We start from the raw sequence: 21,792 nt of genomic DNA, 5'->3' as shown, positions 1-21,792 counted from the left end.
GCCTCCCACCCACAGCGCCTACCCCACTGTCCCTCAACCCACCCCTCGGAACCCAGCGGTCAAGTTCTCAAGAGCCAGGCTGGGGTAGGCCCAGGGCTGGCAGCGGCAGCGACGTGCTCTGGCCTTAAAGCCCAGGCCCAAGGAGCAGCAGAGGGGTGCGAGCACGTGGACCCCGAACGCGCCGAACCCGCTGCTCGCTTTGCATATCTCTTGCGTCCCTTAGGCCCAGCGACTCCTCGCGCCGGCCACCGCCAAATGATTTGTGGCCTCTGTAAACCGACCCCACAAGCTGCGCGAGGACGCAGCCCAGCCGGGGAGGCCGCCTGGGGCCCACGCGCTGGCCCAGGCAGGTCCGGCGCGGGGCGGGTTGGAAGTTGTCCCTCAAATCGTGCGGCTGCCGAGGCTGCGGGCTGGCGCGGGTCGCGTTGTCACCCGAGAGCAATGGAGTGCCTGTGACCTTTCCACCCCGGCTGAGCACCTAAACACACGTGTGTGTTCAAAACAAAGGCGGCGAGCGAACAGTATAAAAAGGGAGCACCGTGGGCCAGGGGCGCGAGGCGGAGGTGCGGGATGAGCGGGACAAGCTGCTTTCCCGCGGCTCCGCGGGCCCAGGCGGCGAGGGCCCGAAAGCGCTCCTCCGGGCTTCGCAACCCTCGTCCCTCCACACAGAGCCCTGCTTTTTGCCATTTGCTGTTCAGCCCGATCTTCCAGGCACCCACGCCCCAAACTGTGATTAATCCATCACACCTAACGAGAGGTTTCCACGGACTCTTTTTCCCCCCAAACAACTGATTTCGGGGGAGAGGGAGCGGGGAGGAGAGCGAGAATCCGGGGACTGGAGGCGGCGGGGGGCGGGGGGGGGGCAGGGGTTAGGGGTTGGGGGGATAGAGGAAGGAGCTCCAAACACAAACAGAAGCCGGGCCCAGGCCGCGGCGGGTAATTACAACTAATTAGCTGCAGAGCGTTCCCGTCCGGGAGCGGCGTCCGGGAGGCCGGCGTCGGGCCAGGAGCGACCCGGCAAGACCAGGGCCGCGGAGAAACGCCCAAGCAGGAAAGCCCCGGGTGGGCCACAGGTCTACCCTAGCCAAGTCCCCATTCCAAAACGTTGCATCAGGCAAGTCGAGAAAGTCACAGTCTCGGCTGCCGGAGCTGACCGGCTTTGGGATAGATCACCCGTCCGAGCGGACGGGGCCATTCCGTTGGTCACCTGCTGCCGCTTCGCATCTGGGCCTAGACAGCCCAGCTCCAGCCACCGGACCTTTTGTCCGCAAATCCTGGCTCCACGGTCGGCTCCCAAAAGTGGACCAACGCACAGACTCCACGAGGTCTGGCAGTGGGTTCTTTCCCTTCACCGCCCACCCCAAGTGGGTAACCCGACGCAGCGCCAGCGCCACGGGCTGAGACAGCCAAGCGGAGGTTTAAACGCAGCAGTCAGCGAGTCTCAGCCGGCCTGACCCGGAGAGACACCCGCGCCCTGGGCCGCTGCGCTCTTCCTTAGCTATTAGGTTACGACTCTGAGCGAAGAGATCCAGCAAATCAGAGGCCACGTAAAGCAGGTTTTGACTGAAATTAGAGTGTATTTATTTGCAGCAATCCTTTAACAATGATCAAATTTTGACAACAAGCAATAGCAATTACTGCTAAGTGTTGCCTCTAGATAGGAGCGGCAGATAGGAGGAAACTGTATTATCTCGAAAACAAACTGAAAGGCCCTGAATGTCTGTAATCAAATCGCCATCTCTCCAAAGTCTGATTGACAGGGCAGATCACCCTAAGATAATGAATTTATTACATTTCCTGGGTTATTTACAAAGGGGGAGGGTCAATCTGGGTTGCCCCCTAGGTTTAACTGTAAATTAACAAGAGAAAATGGATTGAAAAGAAACCACCCTAGACTAAAATGTTCTGCTCTTCTCTCCTTCCTTCTTATTGCTTTAAATCTTTTTCAAAAAATAATTGTTCTACAAACATATCTTCTAAAATAGTTTCCCAGAGATTAAATATCCCTTTCCAACCCACAGTGTGTATATATATATACACATATATATGTGTATATATATATGTATATGTATATATATAGTTTTAAAAATCAACCCTTCTATGTAACACATGAAAGATTGTAAATGTGAATGAGTTAAATATATACATTTAAAAACTGGTTTATTTTTCCTCTTATAAAGTAGTGAAATTAATAGGCGAAATATCTATCCAGCATTTGGCTCATGGGGATGTATAATAGAATCACGATTTTGTATGTGCTACACAAGCCAAATATTCATTTGTGTATATCTGGAGGCACAGTCACATATCTCTACACACAGGTATCACTGTGGTAACACCAGTGCTGATTCATGGGCTTAGAATTTTCAGATCATGTTCTGTCCTTACTGAAAAAAAATATATTTGTGTATATGCCAACTCAGATCTGTTTAGGAAAATATCTTTTGACTAGCCACAAAGCAAGCTGACTATATAGTACATTTTGCAGAAGATGCTGCAGGAAAAAAAAATCTAAACAAAAAGAGACTTTCATGTGAAATTTGACAAGGAGTAGTCAGAGGGTTCTTCCATTTTTCAGCTACTTAGGAGAAGAATAGGTCATTTCTAGTCTTTTAATCTGAAATCTTTTTTCTTATAATAATTACGGCTGTATTAAAGTATCCAGACATATAGATCTCATTCAAACTGAATGGTAATTTATTAATAAACAAACAATGAATATGTTCAACAAAAAGGAAAAAAAGATGATAGAATAAGATTAATACAGTTTCCCTTTTTATAATGAAAAAAAAAAGCACAATTTAAAGTTTCAGGCAATTTAACGTCAGGTTTTGGAAACACTTTCTGGCGTTTGGTCCACGACATCCAACTACAAATTAAAAATAAATTACTATGTTGCAATTTACATTTTAAAACAAGTCCATGAATAAAAAGAAAGCGATTTTCATATACGGGGACTTTCCCCCTCCTTTCAACATAGGATAAAATATCTTACAGGTGAGAGGCGGAGGAAAGAGAAGGGCAGGGGAATGGGAGAGAAGGGAGAAAAGCGTGATCTCTGAAAAGCAAGAAGAAACTTACGTGTTATCTGGAGTAACACTGTCCTTTAATAAACCATGATTTTGCTGTCTCTGTACAAAATAGTTTACTGTTTTGTTTATTTAGATAAGGCAAAGTGAAGGTGGCTCTGAATCTTTTAAGAAAATAGTTTTCTTTGTGCTGGTGAGTTGAATTTTTGAGGGATTCTGTTCGCTGGTTTTGTGAATATTTTTCAAGGTTTTTTGTTTTTTGTGTTTTGTTTTTAATTGGATTTCTTTTTCTCTTCTTTTTTTGGTTTCGATTTTGCACTGATGGTTCTTTTGGCTGTTCCTGCTTTAGGGTTCCATTCAGTCCGACTCTGGAGGGGGGGGTCGGGGGTGTCAAAACTTGCTACAGTCGTAGACGAAAGCCCCGGACGTGCGGTACAGAGACTGGCTGGAAGGGAAGGCCATCTGACAGCTACTATTCCCGTTCACCGGAGAGTTGTTCAAGCCGATCCTCTGTGACTCGAACATCTCCCGCACAGAGTGGAAGTTCTGCTGCTGGCCGGGATAGCCCGCGGCCGCCGCCGCCGCCGCCGCGCTCGCCAAGTGGCCCAGGTCTCCGCCCGCCTGGTTCAGGTACCACGAGGTGAGGCGGCCTTGGTGGGCCGCAGGGTGGTGGCCGGTCTCCTGGCCCCCGCCGCCGTGACTCAGGGACGAGGAGCTGCTGCTGGTGACTGGGGGCAGGGAGTAGTCGGGCAGGGGGTCGTCCACCGCCGAGCCGCCCGCGCCCCCCGGCGCGCCCTGCAAGTGGCCGCCGCGCTCTCCGGCCGCGTACAGGCTCATGGCCTGCAGGTTGCAGTGGTAGGTTCCGGCGCCCGCCGCGCCGCCGCCGCCGCCGCCCCCTCCGCCGCTGCCCCCGCCGGAGCTGCCGGCGCTGGAGCTCTGGCTGCAGGGGGAGCTGTAGAGAGAGCTCTGGCCAGGCGAGTAGGCGCCGAGCGCCAGCGGGGGTGCGATGCCCGAGCGCGAGGACCCGGCTGCCGAGGCCAGGAGGCCTGAGCTGAGCTCCGCGGCCGCGCCCTGCGGCGACCCCCGAAGCGATGTCATGATGTTGTCCACGCTGAAGCCCTGACTGTGGTGCGGCGGAGGCGGCGCGGGCTGGGCGGGCGGCGGTGGCTGCGCGGGCTCCGCGCCGTCCAGGCTCAGTGGCCGCGCGGAAGGCAGGCTGCCCGGGGGGCTGCTCCCACTCGACAGGCTGCTGCTACTGCTGTCGGGGCTTTCGATTTTGGGCACCGCGGCGGCGCTGCCGCTGCCCAGGGCGGCGGCTGGGGACAGGGGCTGGGGCGGCGAGGGGCACGTACCGTTCTCGGTTTTGATGTCCTGAATGCGCACTGGCGGAGGCTGCGGTCCCGGCGCGGCGCCGTCGGCCTGCTCGGGCGGGGGCTGGGGCTGGCGACCGGGCTGCGGCGGCGGCGGCTCCTTGAGGTGCAGCCGGTCCTTCTCCTCCTTGTCCTTCACCGCGTCCTTCTTCTTGAAGCGCCGCCGTCGCCGGAGGAAGCTGCCGTTCTCGAACATGTTGTACGAGTCCGGGTCCAGCGTCCAGTAGCTGCCCTTGCCGGGTTTCTTGTCGTCGCGGGGCACCTTGACGAAGCACTCGTTCAGGGAGAGGTTGTGACGAATGCTGTTCTGCCAGCCTTGTTTATTGTCCCGATAGAAAGGGAAGCGGTCCATGATGAACTGGTAGATGCCGTTGAGGGTGATCTTCTTGTCCGGGGCGTTCTGGATAGCCATGGTGATGAGCGCGATGTAGCTATAGGGAGGCTTCACCATGTCCTTGGGCTGTGGCTGCGGCGTGTAGGGCCCATAAGCGCGGGCCATGCCGCCCGGGTACTGCTCGGCGTGCGCCGGGTGCGAGTACACGCTCATGGGGGCCGGCATGGCTGTGTAGCCGCCCCCGGCCGCCGCCGCCGCGGCGCGGTAGTAGCTCTGCTCTCCGCCAAGGTAGGGCACCACTCCCAGGGAGTTGGGGCTGGACACGGAGTAGCGCGCCTGCATGGCCCCCGCTTGCCGCCGCCGCCCCGCGCCTCCCGCCGCCCCCCACCCTCCCTAGGCCGGCCACGCCGCGCCGGCTGCCCAGTCCGAGTCCGGGCCCCACAGAGCTGGTGCCGGGCCGCCGCGCTGAGTCCGGCTCGGCCGCCGCCGCCTCCCGAAGCCGCCGGCCGCGCGCGGCCTCTCCCTGCGCTTGATCGAGCTCTTGGGGCGCCTCGGGCCACTTCGGGGTCCGTGCTAGGGAAGAGGGCCGGACGAGGACGCGGCAAACGGCCTTGGAGGAACCCGCGGAGCAACTTCCAGGCGAAAACGGCAAAACAGAGTCAAAACTATGAAAACAAGAAGGCGCCCTTCTCGCCACACTGCCTGCGCCTTCCAGGAGACTCTGCCCTGAGCCGCCGGCGAAGGCGGCCAAATACCAGGGGCGGGGGGCAGCGCGCCGGCCGCCTTCCCGGGCCCCGCGTCACCTTTTTTTCAGTCTCTCGCGCGCCAGCCGCTTAAGGAAGCATTGGGAAAACTTCTGAACTTTTGAGCATCCGTCACCCAGGCGAGGACTTTTTTACGCAGTTACATTTTTTTCCGGGCCGCGGAGCCCCGCCCCACCACAGCAGCAGCAGCCAATGGTCGGCGAGAACCGCCTCTGAATGAGCCGGAGGCCGAGCCCTGGCGGCCCGCGCCCAGCTGCGGGAGGACCGCAGGGCTGACCACACGCGCGCCGGCCGTTCGGAGCCCGCGCCCCTACCCCTGCCCCTGCCCGCGCCAGGCCTGCACCCACAGCAAGATCGGCCCCCGAGCCCCAGCCGTCCGCTGCCGCCGCCCACACTGTCTTCCACTCCCGGCCCTCCGCACAGGCGTCCATTGTTCTCGCAGACTTCCTGGGTCCTCCTGGGCCCCACGCAGACCCTTCCTCCGTCCACCGCTCCAAGATGTCACCGAGTACTCGAGCCCCAACTTGGGATGGCTCTCTCCCATTCCTTGGTCGATCTGGCTGATTCCAGTGCCGGGATTTCCTGGGCTTCTCTTCCCCTCCTCCTTTTCAAAACCCTCACCTTTCCTCTCTTTCCACTTCTTCCCTCTCGTTGCCAGTCTCACTCGGTTCACAGATATGTTCATTTGCCCCTCACCTGGAGAGTCTCTTGTCCGGAGGTGGGTTGCAAGGACAGGGTTTTAAGGCTCAGTCATAGCCATGCTTTCCCGGCGGGGCAGGAATTGTCGCCCCCACCTCGGCTGCCTCGTGACACCCACCCAGTAGAAATAAGGGAGAGGGGATATGGGGCCTTGCCGGGACCGCTGCCCAGGTAGGCTCCGCCTGCGGCATTTCAGGCCACCTTGCTCCTCGTCTCCCCCAGGGCATTTGACACCCCAAGGGTGTTAGAGGCTCTGGTTGCAGGGGCCAGGAGGCTTCCCTGCGCTCCCCGGTGGCGGGAAGGGTGGGGGGTGTATGTGATCCCTAAAGTTCGCCACAAGCCGCAGGGTCTTTGCTTCTGGTCCGGCATGTTTCGGCTTAGAGGAGGGGTCACGCTTCGGGCTCAGTGACATTAGCAGGTGTGATGACAAGAAGCAAATAAACACGTCCAAGAACTTAACGCGTTTCAGTTAAACCTCCATCTCCACACGCGCGGTGCTGCCGACTTGCAGATAACGGGTGTGTTGGCTGGGTGGGGGCTCAGTTAGAATCGCACCTGCGGAACAGCTCAGGGATGGGGGGGTGGTAAGCACGGAAGGCATATCCTTGTGCACGCCTGAAATGTACAGTTTCTGAAAGACTGGAATGGGATGAAAAGAGGAGAAAGGGAAAAAAACGAAGGAGCAGGAAGAAATCTGGCCACCCTCCGCCTGCAGCGCAATTCTGCCTTTTGGCAACTCTAGAAAAGACCCTCCTGAAGACTGAAGACTAGATCCTTTACCAGAAGCCGGGCGGGGTGGGGTGGAGGGGCTGCCAAGCTTAGGAAACTGTGAAGAAGAGTAGTGTGACGCATTTAACACCTCCGCTCCCCCAATTTCTGACAATCTTTAACTGCAAGCCCCTTTTGGCTTCCCAGCTGGAATCCCGGCTTCCTCACTGCACAAAAATTCTCATTGTCGCTTTAGTTGTTAGATATCGAAGGCGCTGACTTGTGTAGCAGACTCAGCTCCGTGTTACTTGAACATTTAAAAATAGCGTGTTTCAGAATGGACTTTTACATGGAGAGAAAAGGACCTGCTACTTCCAGAACTAGAGTGGGGGGTGGGGGGTTGCCGGAAGTTCCGATTCCTGAGGCAGCTGCCTCTTGGCCTGCTGTGCTCTTGGGACACTTGCAACTCATTTTTCAGGGTGTTTGCAACGCCCGGGAGGGCTCGGGTTGGAAGAAACACTTGATTTATCAGCAGAAGGCTCAGTATTTGATGGTTCTTAAAAATACTTGCAAAGGGAGGAAGGGGAAAGAAGACTCCCCCCCCCAATGAAAAATTAATTCATGTCCAGCTCCCATCCCTATACTCCTTGGCTGATGCTCTATGGGGCACTCTGGCTTCAACCTGGAAGCCAATTAATTGGTCTCCCTAAACGCCCCAGTATTAGGTGAATTTGAACTTTAAACTGCATCTCCACTGCTCACAGTGCATGGAAAGGAAAGCAGCAATAGCGACTCGTTTGTGTTCCTAATGTGGGAAACGGCTGCGGCCCCGGGTTTTGCAATGGACGGTTGTGTTTAGCGGTCTCTCCCCAGCACACCGTCTCCTTCCCTCCCCTCGCTGTCTTCCTCAGCCAGCCCCAAGAAGTGTGAACAGCTTGTTATGTAAATTGCAAATCGAACAGAGGTGGTGTTCTGGGCTCCCCACTTTGGATATAAAAGTTACCGTTGTGAAATTAGTATCTGGCATGCGGAAAAAAAAAAAATGGAGGGATGCAGTTTTATAAAGATCAACTTTCCACTGGTTTAGCTCTGGATATTCGCCAGGAAAAGATATTTGCATTTGTGTTTTATAAGCTTACTCGGAAACAAATCTCCAGTAAACGGCTTGATTATATTTCAAGTACTTTGCTTATTTTATTATTGTTGTTAGTGGTGTTATTTTAACGTTAAGGCACAGAAATGAAGTCTTTTGGGGAATGGGTTAAATTTTTTATTTTCAGTTAAAGTTTTTGATGCCCCTTTTCCCAGCTCCTGGGGTAGTTCAGTCATCAGTCTCCCAAACAACCCTTGACTCAATTGGCAGAAATGCCCCGGCAGGAAACCTTGGGCTTCTTTTCTGACGCCTCCCGTGCTTGCAGCCTGAAGGTCCGGCAGGCGACTGCAGTAAAATAGGTATTTGGGGGAACTGTTACTTCACCCGCCCTGCCAGCCCCCAGCCCCGCCTTGACCTGCCAGGTGGGGTTGCAATTCCCAGGGCCCACTGAGGGGTTCTTAGCTTTGAGGAGGGGGCGTGACGTCACAGAGATATTTAAAACAAGGCCTCCCCAGGGCCCCTACTGTAGAAAAGCAGCAGGGGGATGTGGCGAGCACTCCAGGAAATGCCTGGATTCCGAACGTGGTGACACCGCAGGAATGTGTATTTTGGGGAGAGTGGGGGCGGTGGTGGAGGAGATAGTGCCCTAATGCAGGTCACCAGGAGCCTGAAGGAGCTCTTTCTCTTTTCTTTTCTTTTTATTCAAGTCGAGTAGAGGGAATAAGGATTCACGCGAGCCCTGAGTTCAAGAAATGACTCCCGAGCGGTCTGAGACTAGCCCAGGGTGCACACACTGTCCTCTGAGTCAGAGACCCCTCAGGAACTTTCCAGCCCCAGCAGCCCAATCGTCCCTAGACCTGCCGAGACCCCCTCCCAGTCAGCAGTGCCCGCGTATCCAGCTTTTGGCTCTCCCTTATGCCCAAGAAGCTGGCCCTTCGGGGGTCTAGGCCACCCTCATGTGGATTCCCAGTGGCCCCCACTTGGTCCAGGAGCTGCAGGAAACGGCAAACGCAGGCTTAAAGATGAGGGAAGGGAGTTCTGCTCTAGATGATGAGTGGAATCCAGAGGATTCTGCAAAATCAGGAGGGAGGCTGCAGGTCGGCTGCCGTCTTACCATCTCCCACTCCGCTGCCAGGAGACAAATTGGAAGATTAAGGCAATTACCCTGCCAATGAGATTTGAAAACTCCCCACTAGACCGAAATCACAAATGACCAGATCAAAGTCCGTGTGGGGGGTGTCTTTGAGCTATTTAGATAAATGCCTGTGGTTCTACATATGGCCTCTTTTGCGCAGACCAGGAATGGGGGGGGGGGGAGGAGAGGATATTTCGGTGTCAATAACCGTTATTCGTTATCAAACCGTCAGCCCGGAAGGTAGCGTTTGTCTTCAGTGAGACTTGTCAGCAGAGGGAGGAGGCGGGGACCCAACGTCTGGGTGGCCGAGACTCAGAGGCTTGCTTTCTTCTTCCCTCTTAGTTGGGGGTTTTCTGAGTAGAAATTCTGCTAACGTGGTACCTGTAATTCAGCTCTCAGCAGAAAAATAATTCCTACAAGAAATTTAAAAAAGCGTTTGTTTTTCGAATATGTTTAAAGACAAAGTGATCCACATCGCCTGTCTCCATGATTGAACTGATTGGAGAGTTGCCCTCATAGGAGAAGATCTCCACAGGAAGTTTCTGTGATGCGATAATTTAATGTCATACCCCAAGTCACCCAGATGGGCCGTCCCACTAATTACTTACTCAGGAGAATGCTCTTTGTTACCCCGTCGGGTCGGCCCACCTGTCACCTCAGAGCCGGTCTGAGTAGCAAGGAAGGGGCACAGGGCATATGGGAAGTGAATCTTTAACTTTAGTGCCTGGCTGCGAAAGACGGAGGGCTTCCTTTGTCCAGGCAGAGGTAGATAGACAACCGAACTGTTGTCTTTCATTAACAATGCAGGACAAGAATAAAGTCCATGAAGGGGTGGGTGATTGAAAAGGACTAGGTGCCTGCATGTGCATGCGCACACCTGCTCGGCCTCGCATCCTGGTCCCCGGCAGAGTCAGGACCGCTGCAGCAAGCCAGGTCCTGAAGTAGAGGCCCCGCTTCCTCGCAGCTTCCCGACACCGGCTTATTTGAGGCGCGCGCAGCGCAGGGCCCTGCGGTCCTTCATCCCCAAAGGCGGTAGCACAGCACTGGGATTGCAGGGTGCTGGCGGGAGCCGGCGACCAGAGAACCCGCGGGGCGAAGGCGCCTTCCGGGGGCTGGAGTGTAAAGCGCGCTCTCCTGCACTGACGCGCCTGGCCTACGGATCCGCGGACAGACCCACTGACAGCTCAGAGCTTCAGGCCAGGTGAGGTCGGTTGCACCTTGCTGGTGGCTGGGCCTGTGTCCCGCGGGCGGCGGGAACTTCCCGGGTCTCCAGCACCGCCCCCCGGCGGACCTCGAGCCCGGGTTGCCACCCTTCCTCTCGCTGGAAAGCGACCGTCGCAGAGCCTGAGCCTCGACGCTCCGGGGCCTTCGCTTGCTTGTCTGGCGGGCCATTGCTCTGGGACGTCCCTCCCTACGTCCCTCACCCTACCCCCAGGGCGTCCCACCGTGCAGAGGCAAGGCTGGGCTTGGTGTGCGAAAAGCGCGGCCAGCTGCGCACCCCAGACCATGCGGGGAGCAGCCGCGGAACCCTCGGCCAGAGCCGGCCGTCGGCACCTCTCAGGGCCAGGACGCGGCCGACACCTGGCTAGGTGCAACAGGCCTCTCCCGGAGGGCAGCTGTCCTCGCGTGCGCCTGCGGCTGGAAGCGGTGGTCTGCTGGTCGGGGTCCCCTTCCGCCCTCCACAGGCTTCCCGCCTTTTCCCCGCGAATGCAGAGCAAGGAAGAAGAGGTGTGGGAAGTCCCAAGACCGCTCGGCCGCACTGGGCTGGGGCTACCCGACTGGCGGTGCAAGTCCCAGCCAAGTCCCGCGGCCTGGGGCAGGGGACTCTCCGGCGGCTCCGGGCTCCCTCACCCGCCTCTGCGCGTGCTCCGAGCGCCCCCTGCGGTCCGCAGCTTTGTCTCCGCTGCGCCTCTGCAGCGGCGTGAGGTCCCCTGCCCAGCTCGGGCCCTTCACTTCCTGAGCCTTTCCCAGGGAAAGGGTCTCCTGAGGAAGGGGTCCTTGGGGGTGGCCACGCTTCTGGAGTGGGACCGCGGGGTGTCCGGCTTCTTGTTTTCTCACCCTGAAACCTACCTGGGATCTAGACGAGAATAGTCTGAAGTCCCATGAGGAGACCGTCTCAGACTCCGAGGCATGGACCAGGGACGTTTTTGTTCCTGGAGCCCTAGGTGACCTGGTCCTGGGGCTTGCAGCCACCGGCTACATTCCTTCCAGGCGGCCCCTTTTAACTGATGTGCAGGTTACAGAAAAAAGCAAGGCCGCTTCATCAAATGAATTACATTCTGGGAGATGCCAAGGAATGTATTTACTGGCAGCCAGGTTTGCCAATAAAAGTTGCAAATGAAGACTGCTGGTTTCCAGGAAAATGTACTTCTGTTTTCTAACCACACCTTAGTCTTAATTATGAAAAAACTGAACCTCCAAAGAACCTGTTTAGAGAACAGGACTAGTGAGTGGCAGTGATAGTGGCTACTAGTGCGGTCTCACACCCCCACACACATTTACACACCCCAGAGACACCGTATGACAACACAGACCATGCACACTGCAGCTTTACCCAGGGAAAGACTTGCCAATATTTACATACACAGTAGACACAGACACAAGGCTAGACGCTGGCACGCAGAGAGGTATGCATTCGGATTAGTGCTATTTAGTTTGGAAGCAAAGAACTAAGAAAAGATAAACTATGGCAAATAAAGAGACAAATTTCCACAGAATATTAAATAGAAATAAATGTATGAAAGGAAAGGAGGCACTTGCTCCGCAGTATTTAGCTACTCCTACGTTTGCCCTAGTGTTTTTTAAGGCCAATAATTGAGTAGGGTTAAACTCTAAGTTAGGAGTGACGAAAAAAAAAAAAAAAAGAAAAAGAAAAGAAAAGAAAGAAATCCAGAATTTACTTTTACTGAGGTCCCTTTTGGCTTGGGATCACAAAAACCCTTGTCAGAATTGGGGAAAAAATGGGACAGCTCTTTGTTTTCTCCATCGTTTACTCCTTTAGACACTTGGCAGGGGAAGGTTCCAGTGAAGTGTAAATTTGTTTGATATGACACTTCTCTAGTCTCAGCCACAGACCCTTAGACAATGACACGAATATGCACAGCGCATTCCTTATGTTGTCATTCTGCTGAGGGCTTCAAGTAATCCTTTCCTTTAATCCTCACAAGGATGTGGACACTATTATCTGCATCTTATGTGGGCGGGAACCGAGTCTCAGAGAGAGTCAGTTACTTGGCCAAAATTACAATGCCCTCAGAATTTTATTTTGTGTGTTTTCTGAATCTAACATGCCATTTTAAAAAAAGATTTTATTTATTTACTTGAGAGAGAGTGAGAGAGAGAGCATGAGAGGGGAGAGGGTCAGAGGGAGAAACAGACTCCCAGCTGAGCAGGGAGCCGGATGCGGGACTTAATCCTGGGACTCCAGGATCATGACCTGAGCCAAAGGCAGTCGCTTAACCAACTGAGCCACCCAGGGGCCCTTAACATGCCATTTCTGATAAAGTACATCACTTACGTGCTACTAAGGGAAGAAAAACTAAACCTGTGTCCATCACCAGTGTATTAAGTCTCACCTCTATTTTGGATGTTAAAATGTGCATTTCAGATCAATATATCATTTCAGATCAATATATATTGGCTGATCCATTTAGTCAGGAAATACATGGAGGCTTTCTTTGTGTTCAGCATGATTCTAGCAGCTGATATATGACACAATACCCTTTGCTGGACACCTTTGTGAAGGTAAATAGTAATCACTGTGGGGAAACATTGATCACAGCCATACTTGAATCTGTTGTATGTGTGGAAGCTTACTTGACCTGCACAGAGCTAGCGTGTCTGCACACAGATGTTCTGGAGATGCTTCTCAGATGGGTGAGGCAGGGGCCTCATCCAGCACTTGCAAAGTCCAGTGCAGCTTTCCCTCATCCAGTCATCCCAGCCTTTCAGCTTTAAAGTGTACCAGACCCTGGAGTCTAATCCAGTGGAGGCCTTTGGCCATGTGGGGCTTGGTGGGGGGGCCGGGTGGGGATAGCAGTAGGGAAGGCCAGAGGCGGGGGTGGGGGGGTGGGGTGGGGAAAGAATAGGCAAGAAGGCCCTTTTCCCCTTTCCAGGAAAGAATCCCTCCCCTGCCCAACTTGGACCTGGCCTGGGCCTGGAGGATTGATCCAGAAGACAATAGTCAGGGTAGGAAGAGGTTCACCTCCTAGGGGAGCCAAAGGAGGCCTCAAGACCTCCGCTAGGCCTGTGGGGAGAATCCTGCGTCTCCCATCTCGGGAGCTTCTGGGAGTGAGGGGTTCTGCTCTCCCAGGGAAGGAGGGGGAGCTGTGTGCCAGACCTAGCCTGCCGAAGGGCCCCTCTGCACCAGGATCTCCCGTGTCTTTCCCGGAAGAGCCGAGTGTGCCCAACCCTGGCAACGGGCGTGTCCAGCACTGTTGGGTGCGTCCCATCAGCTGGTAGCCGCAGCAGGCGGTGGGCACCGGGGCCAGACTCCTTTGGGACCGCCCCAGCCCTCGCTAGCTGCGGCGACAGTCTGCGACTGCCCTGCTTCTCTTCAAGGCCAGCCAGTATGGGCGTCTGGTCTCCCTTTGTCTGTCCCTGCAGTGAGCGGAGGAAGGTTCTTTTAAAGGCCAGGCTGCTGTGTTCACACAGGCACACGCACGTAACCCCGAACCAGGGCCTCTGTTTAGTCTATCTCGCTGACGTCCTTCCTGAACAGATGGGAAGAGGAAACGATTCTCTTAGCCATTTTTGCCTTCACGGCACCCCTGCCCATCCGTCATTTTCTCGCCTAGCGTCTCCAGGGCGGTCGGCCCTGGCTGCCCAGAGAGAGTCCCCACCGGCAGGCTGTCACAGGAGACGCTGGCCGCCGCCCACCCCACATGTGCTTTTCCTCCTTCCTTTCGCACAAAGGTTTACATTATGGGCTATCCTTATGATGAAACAGGCTCCAGATTAGATAAGGTTAAATTACACTTTTATAAGGTGCCAGTATGGTCTTGGGAGACATTCTCCTTTTACTTGTGAGTGTGCACGTATAATACTAGCTTGTTTTCATACTTACCTCTCTTCCCAAGTAGACAACGTATATACACACTGTGACTTATTAGGGAGAGGACCACTCACTGCCCCAAGGGGGGAAAATTAGCTACTTGCCAAGAAAGAGCAAGTTGCTCCCGTTGCGGACTTCTGGGAACTGGCCCAGTCAGCAAGGCAGAATTGTTTTGCTTTTGTGTGTGGTAATTCTTCACAGTGCTCAGTGCCATCTTAAGAAACACCCGATAGTAGTTTTCATTGTTTGCCTTTATGAGTATTTGCTATCAAAGATTATTTGTTAGGTGTATTTGTTTTAGTAAGGAACACGTCCAAAGGCAGGCAGACGTGTCACTGGGAAAATGTTTTGGCAGGAGTCGCGCAGGGGTTTTACATAATAGGAAAACAAATGGGGCCCCGCCCTCCTCACATCAAGGCAAACAGTCACATATTTTGTTTAATATCAGTCACACTGTCTACTGTCTGCTGGAAGTAGGTTAATTTTCTAGTAAACATCACTATCATTGATGTCAACTGTTTTTTTTTTTTTTTTTTTCCCTGGAACAGTCTCAGACTTAGATCATGATGCTTTGTCCTTTTTAGTTTGTCTTTGGATATTTTAAAAGAGATGGCTGATGCACGGCCATAACGTTTCCTTTTATATTCAAATGAATTGTGAAAAAATCTGTGTTTCGTACTTCTCTTTAGTTTGGCAAATTTTGAATTTCCCTCGATTATGGATTAAATGGAGTAAAATAAACAAGTTTGTCTTACTTTTTCCCTTCTCTTGCTGGTTTGTACATCAGCGTTCCTGATGATATCTATATAGCTTTGCTGATTTCAAGGAGATTCGATTATCAGATGGTGTTGACAGTCCGCTGTAAATCTCATAAAAGGAGAGTTGTATTTTATTCTCTGACTGTGCCAAACTTTTTCCAAGTAGGTATTTAGAACCCAGAAAGCATCCCTTAGCAGATCAGAGTAATATTAAATACAGGTCAAGTGCTGGCTTCAGAATTCTTGGCAATGTCCCTTTAAAAACAAAGTCTCTGATATGCCTAGATCTGCTTTTCCAATATTAGCATGACTTTCAGTTTTATCCACCAGACAAATATTTTAAGTGTGTACATTTGGTGGAAAAAGAAAATGATGGATGCATAATTTGTGCTTTCTCTTAGGATGAGTTTGAATTTTGAATAGCTCTCTCTAATATATACCTTGAGAAATTCAATTCATTTCCCCTTCCTGCTGTGCTTCATTTCTGACCATTTAATATTACACTTAAAATTTGAAGTCAGCTGGGTGTGGGGGCATGGGAAGAGAGAGTGGAGGTGAGGTCAGAAGGAGAGATCAAACCAAGAAGAAAAAAATGTTTTTTAATTTAAATTTAATTTTTTTTTTTTAAATTTGACAGAGATCACAAGTAGGCAGAGAGACAGGCGGGGAGAGGAGGAAGCAGGCTCCCCCCTGAGCAGAGAGCCTGATGCGGGGCTCCATCCCAGGACCCTGGGATCTGAAGGCAGAGGCTTTAACCCACTGAGCCATCCAGGCGCGCCAAGAAGAAAAATTTTGAAGAAAAAATTTGAGGGGTCTTTTACTGATACCACTTTCTCTTAGGAAGCATAATGACTGTGCTTCTGAATTCTTTCCTATGCTGAAGGGCTTTTTCCTGTTCATAAGGGGTCATGTGGATGCTGCAGGGGAGCCCTTCTGGCTGGTGATTTGGTGTGAGACCCCATTGGGAGCCCCTAGGCTAGGAAGACATAGGGCCCCCTTGTCTGTTGACTGGGTTTTGCTTTGTATTTTATTAGTACTAGTATTAGTATTTGCAGGAGGAGGGTAGTTTTCTTTCAAGCATGGCTCCTTTTTTTTTTTTTCCCCTTTAAGCTACATGAACTCTCTCTCAGTTCAGGGCAAACTGCTTCTATATCTCCATTTTCTTCCATTGCATCCCTGGGGAGGGAAGAGAAATGGCAGGGGTGAGGTGGGGCTGGGTACTGGTGGCAAAGAGAAGGAACCTGGGTGGAGAGAGGAAGAGTACTGGAGAGGTCCTTCCCCCTCCTCCTTTTCCTCTCTGTAGTCACAGCCCCCCTCCTCCTGGCGGGGGGGGGGGGGTGCGGGGGAGCACCTGAGAGATCTGTGTCCTGGCTGTGGACACCCCTGGAAGCGGTTCAAGAAACTGAATGCAGCTTCTGGTCACAGGGGCGGGAGGGGTCCACCTAGCTGCCCTGCCAAACACAGGCTCACAGAGAAAATGCTTACACCTGACAGGAAGCCGTATTTGTATCAACACTGGGAAACTTTGGGGCCTTCTTATTGTGCCCCCCAAGGGGAGGGGAAAATCAGGGGTCCTGCAGGAAGAAGCTGGGTGGGCCAAGAGTCCTCCTGCCTGGCCTGCCTTGCCCTCACCTTCCTGGTGGGGTGGGGTCCATCTGGAAGCAGCTGGAAGCAGGAGGAGAGGTCTCCTGTGCATTCTGTTTGCTGGGCCCAGCGCTGCTGCCCGCTGCCCTCGCCCTCTCTCTGCGTGAAGTGTGGGTGTTCTCCGTGAATATTTTCCATCTCCATGTGGAGTTCTATGTCTGCCTGGTCCAATTTCTGCCCACATTTGGTAGACACCATGAAAGGCCATTTTTCTTTTTGAAGCGGATCCAAAACTACACACATGATGAAGTGCAGGCAGGACGCCTGTGGAAAAAAATAACTTCTCCCAATTATTTCAATGGAACGGAATGGTTGGGCCGTGGCAAGCAAAATCTGACAGAGAAGTGAAACCTTGCCCCACTCAGGTCCAGGCACTAGCCACAGGGTGGAGGTCAGTGGGGGGGTGCTCTGTGGCCACAGCATTTGGTTATACCCTGCAAGGCCCAGCAGCTCAGGCACGGGGCGTCTAGCGGGAGTGCTGAGTGGTGCCTCAGTTTACCTTGTTTTCAAAGGAGAGCATAATCTCTGTCTCTTTTAACAGAAAAGTTTTAACTTAAAAAGTTTTAGCTTAAAAGTTAAAAAGAGGGATTTTTATGACATGACCTCGGTGGAGAAACTTTGGAATGCCTTTGAAAAAAGAAACTGTGCAAATACAGGAAATTAAAAAACGCTGATTATACATAGTGAATGCAAGCATGTACCCATGCTCTGAAGCACCAGTGAGCTTCTTTGGAGTCTCACATTTCTACCCTAATCTGTACATGCTGATGGGAGTTGTGTGTTCAAGTCTGACTGCGCTGAGAAGAAAAGCTGCAGTTAAGGAAGTCACAGCCTTAGGGAGAGCAGATCGGATCAGAGCGGCCCAAGCAGGGGTTTATCCTCAGAGGCCCTCCCCAGACTTTATTGCTGGCAATGGTTTGTGTATGAACCACCCGGCTGAGCTGCAGAAGAAAGTGTGTTACAGGGCCAAAAATGGGGGGCATGTGAGCCCCAGGGGGAGGTCCCGAATGCATTGCAACAGATATTTCCATTTGTAAATATACGTAAATGTCACAGTTCCTCCAGGAGGAACTGGGGGGTTAAACACCAGTGAGGTTTTCAATAGTGCTAACTTTTGAAGGGAAACCTTTTTGAAGACATTTTTTGAATCAAACTAGATGTCTGTTAATGAGAACATCAACTCAGTGAGCTCTCACACAATCATAATTACAAGGACCTTGCGAAAGTGAACCCGGGGATAGATTCCTTTGGATACAGAATATCAAAGACAACGCCAAGTGAAAATGATCCCCATAGGGTGGTAGCATGATGCTTTCTCCTACCTAAACACTTCTTTAATGTATGGTTGTATGGGTTTTTATATTACAAAGTGGAAAATGGATTTGGAAAAGCACCTTTTGTGACTGGAGATACACAATCACACGAAGAGAAGCTTCTCTGGAAAGTCCTCCAGCTGGCGGCTGGGCCTGGAAATTCCCCGTGAACAAGTATGGGACAGGCAGAGGGCCTCCTGGGGAGGTGTGGGAAGAGAAACAAGTGGGGGAAGAAGAGGTGTAAATGGCCCGAAGTAATTTGGTGAGAGGAAGAGATAAACAAGGGGTCTAAAGCCTCTGGGAAGGCAAAGAAGGAAAGCCGCAGCTACTCCCAGGACCGTGGGCATTGAGTTTCACATAAAGCTCTTTATCTTCCTCTGCTCTGATGTTATCTCACCTTTAAAATGGTAAATCGTTTATATAAGGATTGCTGATTCACAAAATGAAGGTGCTGCAAATTACCATGAAAACAGAGCAGGGCAGTTCAAGGGGAACGAGCGTGGAGCGTCGGGGAACACTGATTTCCCTCTCATTTTGCAGGAATCTTTCCTGGGGGGTAGGGAAGGGGGAGAAGTCTGGGTGTTGTGGACGTTTAGGGGACTGCTGGGGGAGAGAGATGATGGCTTGCGGGCTGTTCTTCTGGTTTTTCTGGGTGGTGTGTGTGTGTGTGTGTGTGTCTGCATGCGCTGCTCCAGTGTGCGTGCTGGGGAGGCTCTAGGGCAAATGGCTCTAGCTTCCCAGTGAGAGAAAAGTTTTCACAAGGACTCGGTCTCTTGGCAAGCCAAGGATTGGAGCTTCACCCTGTGTGCTGTTAGCAGGGGGAAAAAGCCCGAGTTCTTATGGGATGTGAGCCTTAAACAGAAGAGAGGTAAAACTAGAGGTAGGTTCCATGTTTTATTTGTTGCAAGTTTAGTTGCTATGGATTTTTATGTTTTGATGTTAAGTGTTTTCTTATGTGTGAATGTCAATAAATTAGAATGGGACTTGAGTTTTGAAGACTGGAACCAATGGTTTTAGTTATTTCTTGACTCCACAAGAATGTACTTAAAAAAAAAAAGAAAAAAAAATTATTTCCCACCCCACCCCCAGGCCCTTTCTTTCCTTTTCTTTCTTCCCCTGGAATCCAAGCTGTGGGTCCTTTAAGCTTGGGGTCTGCAGGGACTGTGATGGAGCTCTACTGCCATCTAGTGCCAGTACTGGGGAAGTGCACTTCAGGGCCTCTCAAAAATCCAAGTTTCACACCAGCTGGCTAGATGAGTTTAGTAGGTAAAGTCCTTGAGGTTTATGGATAAATATTTGCAGGTCAAGAGCCTTCACAATGGATTTGGAACGGCAATACCTAACATACGTGTTAACTAAGCTCCATTCAGCTCATTAAGGAGAAGGAGCGACTGAATTTCATGGTGTCAAATTGGGGTCTGTTTTTTTGGTGGCTGTTTCCCTACAGTGCGCAAAAAAAGCCACGAATGAATTGCATTCATCTGTTTTCTACTTTGGTCCATCCCTCTCCAAATCCAAATGTACCCATGAGAGGTAAACTGAGGCCCAGAAAAGTTCAAAATGAATGCTTGGTCACACAGCACTGCTGACAGAGCTGAGGGCCTCCTGCCCTCCTGCTCACAGTATTTTCTAAGCTGATTTTGAGCACATCACAGCCCCTCCTTAAGAAGACTCCCCAAGCCAGGCTATCCCTCTGCTGCATGTGTAGGAGGAAGGCCGGGCCAGAGAGGAGGTGAGGGAGAGGGCGAGTTGAGGCTCTGAGGAGTGGTCCCAGACAGATTAGTTTAAGGGAAGAGTATGTATGGAGGTAAAGGAGCTGGATGTTGTGTTTCCTAAAACTCTCCATCCCGAGGCACCTGCTGGAAAGTCTTTGGAGAACAAACCCTCACTACATCGAGCTGTCAGAGAGGGTATCCGAGAGAGGGCAGGAGGCTCTACTGTGGAGAGGGCAGGCCTGAGACTCTGGGGGTGGTCACCCCAGCAAGAGCTGCCCCAAGGCCCTCCTGGGAATGAGCCACAGGCTGATGGGTGCTCCTTGGGGATCCCCCCAACTCAGCTGGCTGACATTGTCTGACCATCCTGGCAGCGATGTGTCACCTAAAAATCTAGTCCTTGGGAAAATTTTCACTCTGTTTCCCATGAGGGGGCCCAGGTGGCTGGGTTGGCTGATTTAAATATTTACTATAATGACTAATATTTGTTAATAAATGATTAATATTAATATAGTAATAAAATATAATAAAACAGGACATTTGTGACTGTCTTGAATGACCCCCTGGGATTATCTGGAGCTCAGCCCCATCTGGGAGCTGGTCATTGGTTCACGCGCCACATCACCCCATGGTGCTTCTCAAATTTCCACACTAACGGGCTGGCTTGGTGGGTCACTGCTGTGCACAGCACCATTGTGCCTTTTCTCCTGTTTTGCCAAAAGCAGAAACACTGGAGGGGAGAGAGAAGAGAGACTTCCTGCCTGGTGATTCAGCCAGTGCGCAGGAAGGGCTCGCCTGTGGTGGTAGTAATGAAGAAAATCTCTGCACTGACCGAGGACAGAACGTGACTCATTTCTCTCTCCTAGGACAAAGTTGGACTTCCGGTGGAAGGTTTTCAGGGCACACATGTTGAATTTTAATTTCTAAGCGCCAAAGCTTGCTTCAGCCTTTATAGTTGGCTATGCCGTTGGCACAGTGACCGAAGTATCCCAGTCACAAAAGCACTGGTGGGTTATTAAACACTGTTGTGTGAGGAAGCCTTTTGTTGGGTTGATGGGCTCACAGATGCTCTTCTCATGGCCGAGGTACCCGGGTGCTGCCCCTCTGCCCTTACTCCACTCGTGGCCCTGATGGACCCCAGAGGCATTAAGGTCTGATTCCCATTTGGGACAGAGCAGCTGGAGGTGAGGCTGGTGGGAAGGAGCCTGTGGGACGAGAGAAGCGGTTGCTGAGGCGTGGCCATGTCAGGCTGAGACACTCCTGGGTATTGTGAGGCTGTGTGAACCGGCTCCAAGGGCATCTGCCGCCTCAGGCACGTGGTTATCTCCCTGCAGACTCTCCCTGCCCAGGTATTGCCTGACTGAAGTTATATAAAAAGGCTTTATGAGCTGGGAAAGTGTGTAATTTGTTCTGGAAGAACATAAAGTTCATTGTTTTCTTTCGGCTGTGACTTATGCTCCCCTCAATTTGTCTATTAAGAATGCTCACTACTTTGTCTCATTTCCACAGGCAAATTTTCCATGGGCTTCAGTGAGCGGGGCAGTTTTTAGAAAATAGAAATCTAGTGAGAGAGAAAATAGGCTTTCTCTCCTTCCCATGATTTTTAAAAAGGAGTTTTCTTAAGGATTAACTCTTGATAAGTTTCCTTGTTTCCCTGGCATTTCAAATCATATAGAATTCATAATACAACCCCAAAATCTGTTTTTAAAATCAGAAGTGTTCAATCATGCTCGAACAGAGACAGTAAATGTGGGTACTTTCTCAACTCGGTCTTCTGGGCTTTCGCCTTGACGGACTTGTAACTTGCAGGGTCAGCTGAAATCTTAGTGGGGAGAGTCCTCAGCAAGAAGACTAGCTCTTCCTGTGGACTAGCTAAGTGTTCTGTAGCTGCGAGAAAGCTAGTAGCTGGGTTAACCTACACTTGCCAGCAATTTCTTTCTTGGCCAGACGGTTTTTTGTGCCTTTGTCTGGCTTTTTTCTTTTTTTGAAGACAGCAAAACGAAACTTAAAAAAAAAAAAAATTATACACATACACACACAGGGTTCACCTACAGAAGCTACACACAGTTTGTGGCCCCCAGCTACTACGCAGGATCAAGCAACGGCAAAATGAAGACCAGCCAACGCAGGGGGTGCTTTTCCCCTTGCCATGTACCCCAAGACCCAGGAATCTGCTTTTA

General features: G+C 51.9%; 1 protein-coding gene across 1 annotated transcript; it reads right to left on the bottom strand.

The window, feature by feature from the left end:
- Positions 1–1,557: 1,557 nt before the first annotated feature.
- On the bottom strand, positions 1,558–5,636 carry FOXC1 (forkhead box C1). Its single transcript, XM_032340944.1, has one exon. It carries the CDS (start codon positions 5,073–5,075, stop codon positions 3,420–3,422), a length of 1,656 nt encoding a protein of 551 aa, XP_032196835.1. The 5' UTR covers positions 5,076–5,636; the 3' UTR covers positions 1,558–3,419.
- Positions 5,637–21,792: the final 16,156 nt, after the last annotated feature.

The sequence above is a fragment of the Mustela erminea genome, chromosome 4 (genome assembly GCF_009829155.1).
Source record: "Mustela erminea isolate mMusErm1 chromosome 4, mMusErm1.Pri, whole genome shotgun sequence".
NCBI lineage: Eukaryota > Metazoa > Chordata > Mammalia > Carnivora > Mustelidae > Mustela > Mustela erminea.
Note: the sequence above shows the minus strand (reverse complement) of the source record. Positions and strands in the feature narration are given on the sequence as shown.

Bases quoted from the DNA above. Each gene is read 5' to 3' on its own strand.
- FOXC1 (XM_032340944.1), bottom strand. From the start codon at position 5,075: ATGCAGGCGCGCTACTCCGTGTCCAGCCCCAACTCCCTGGGAGTGGTG.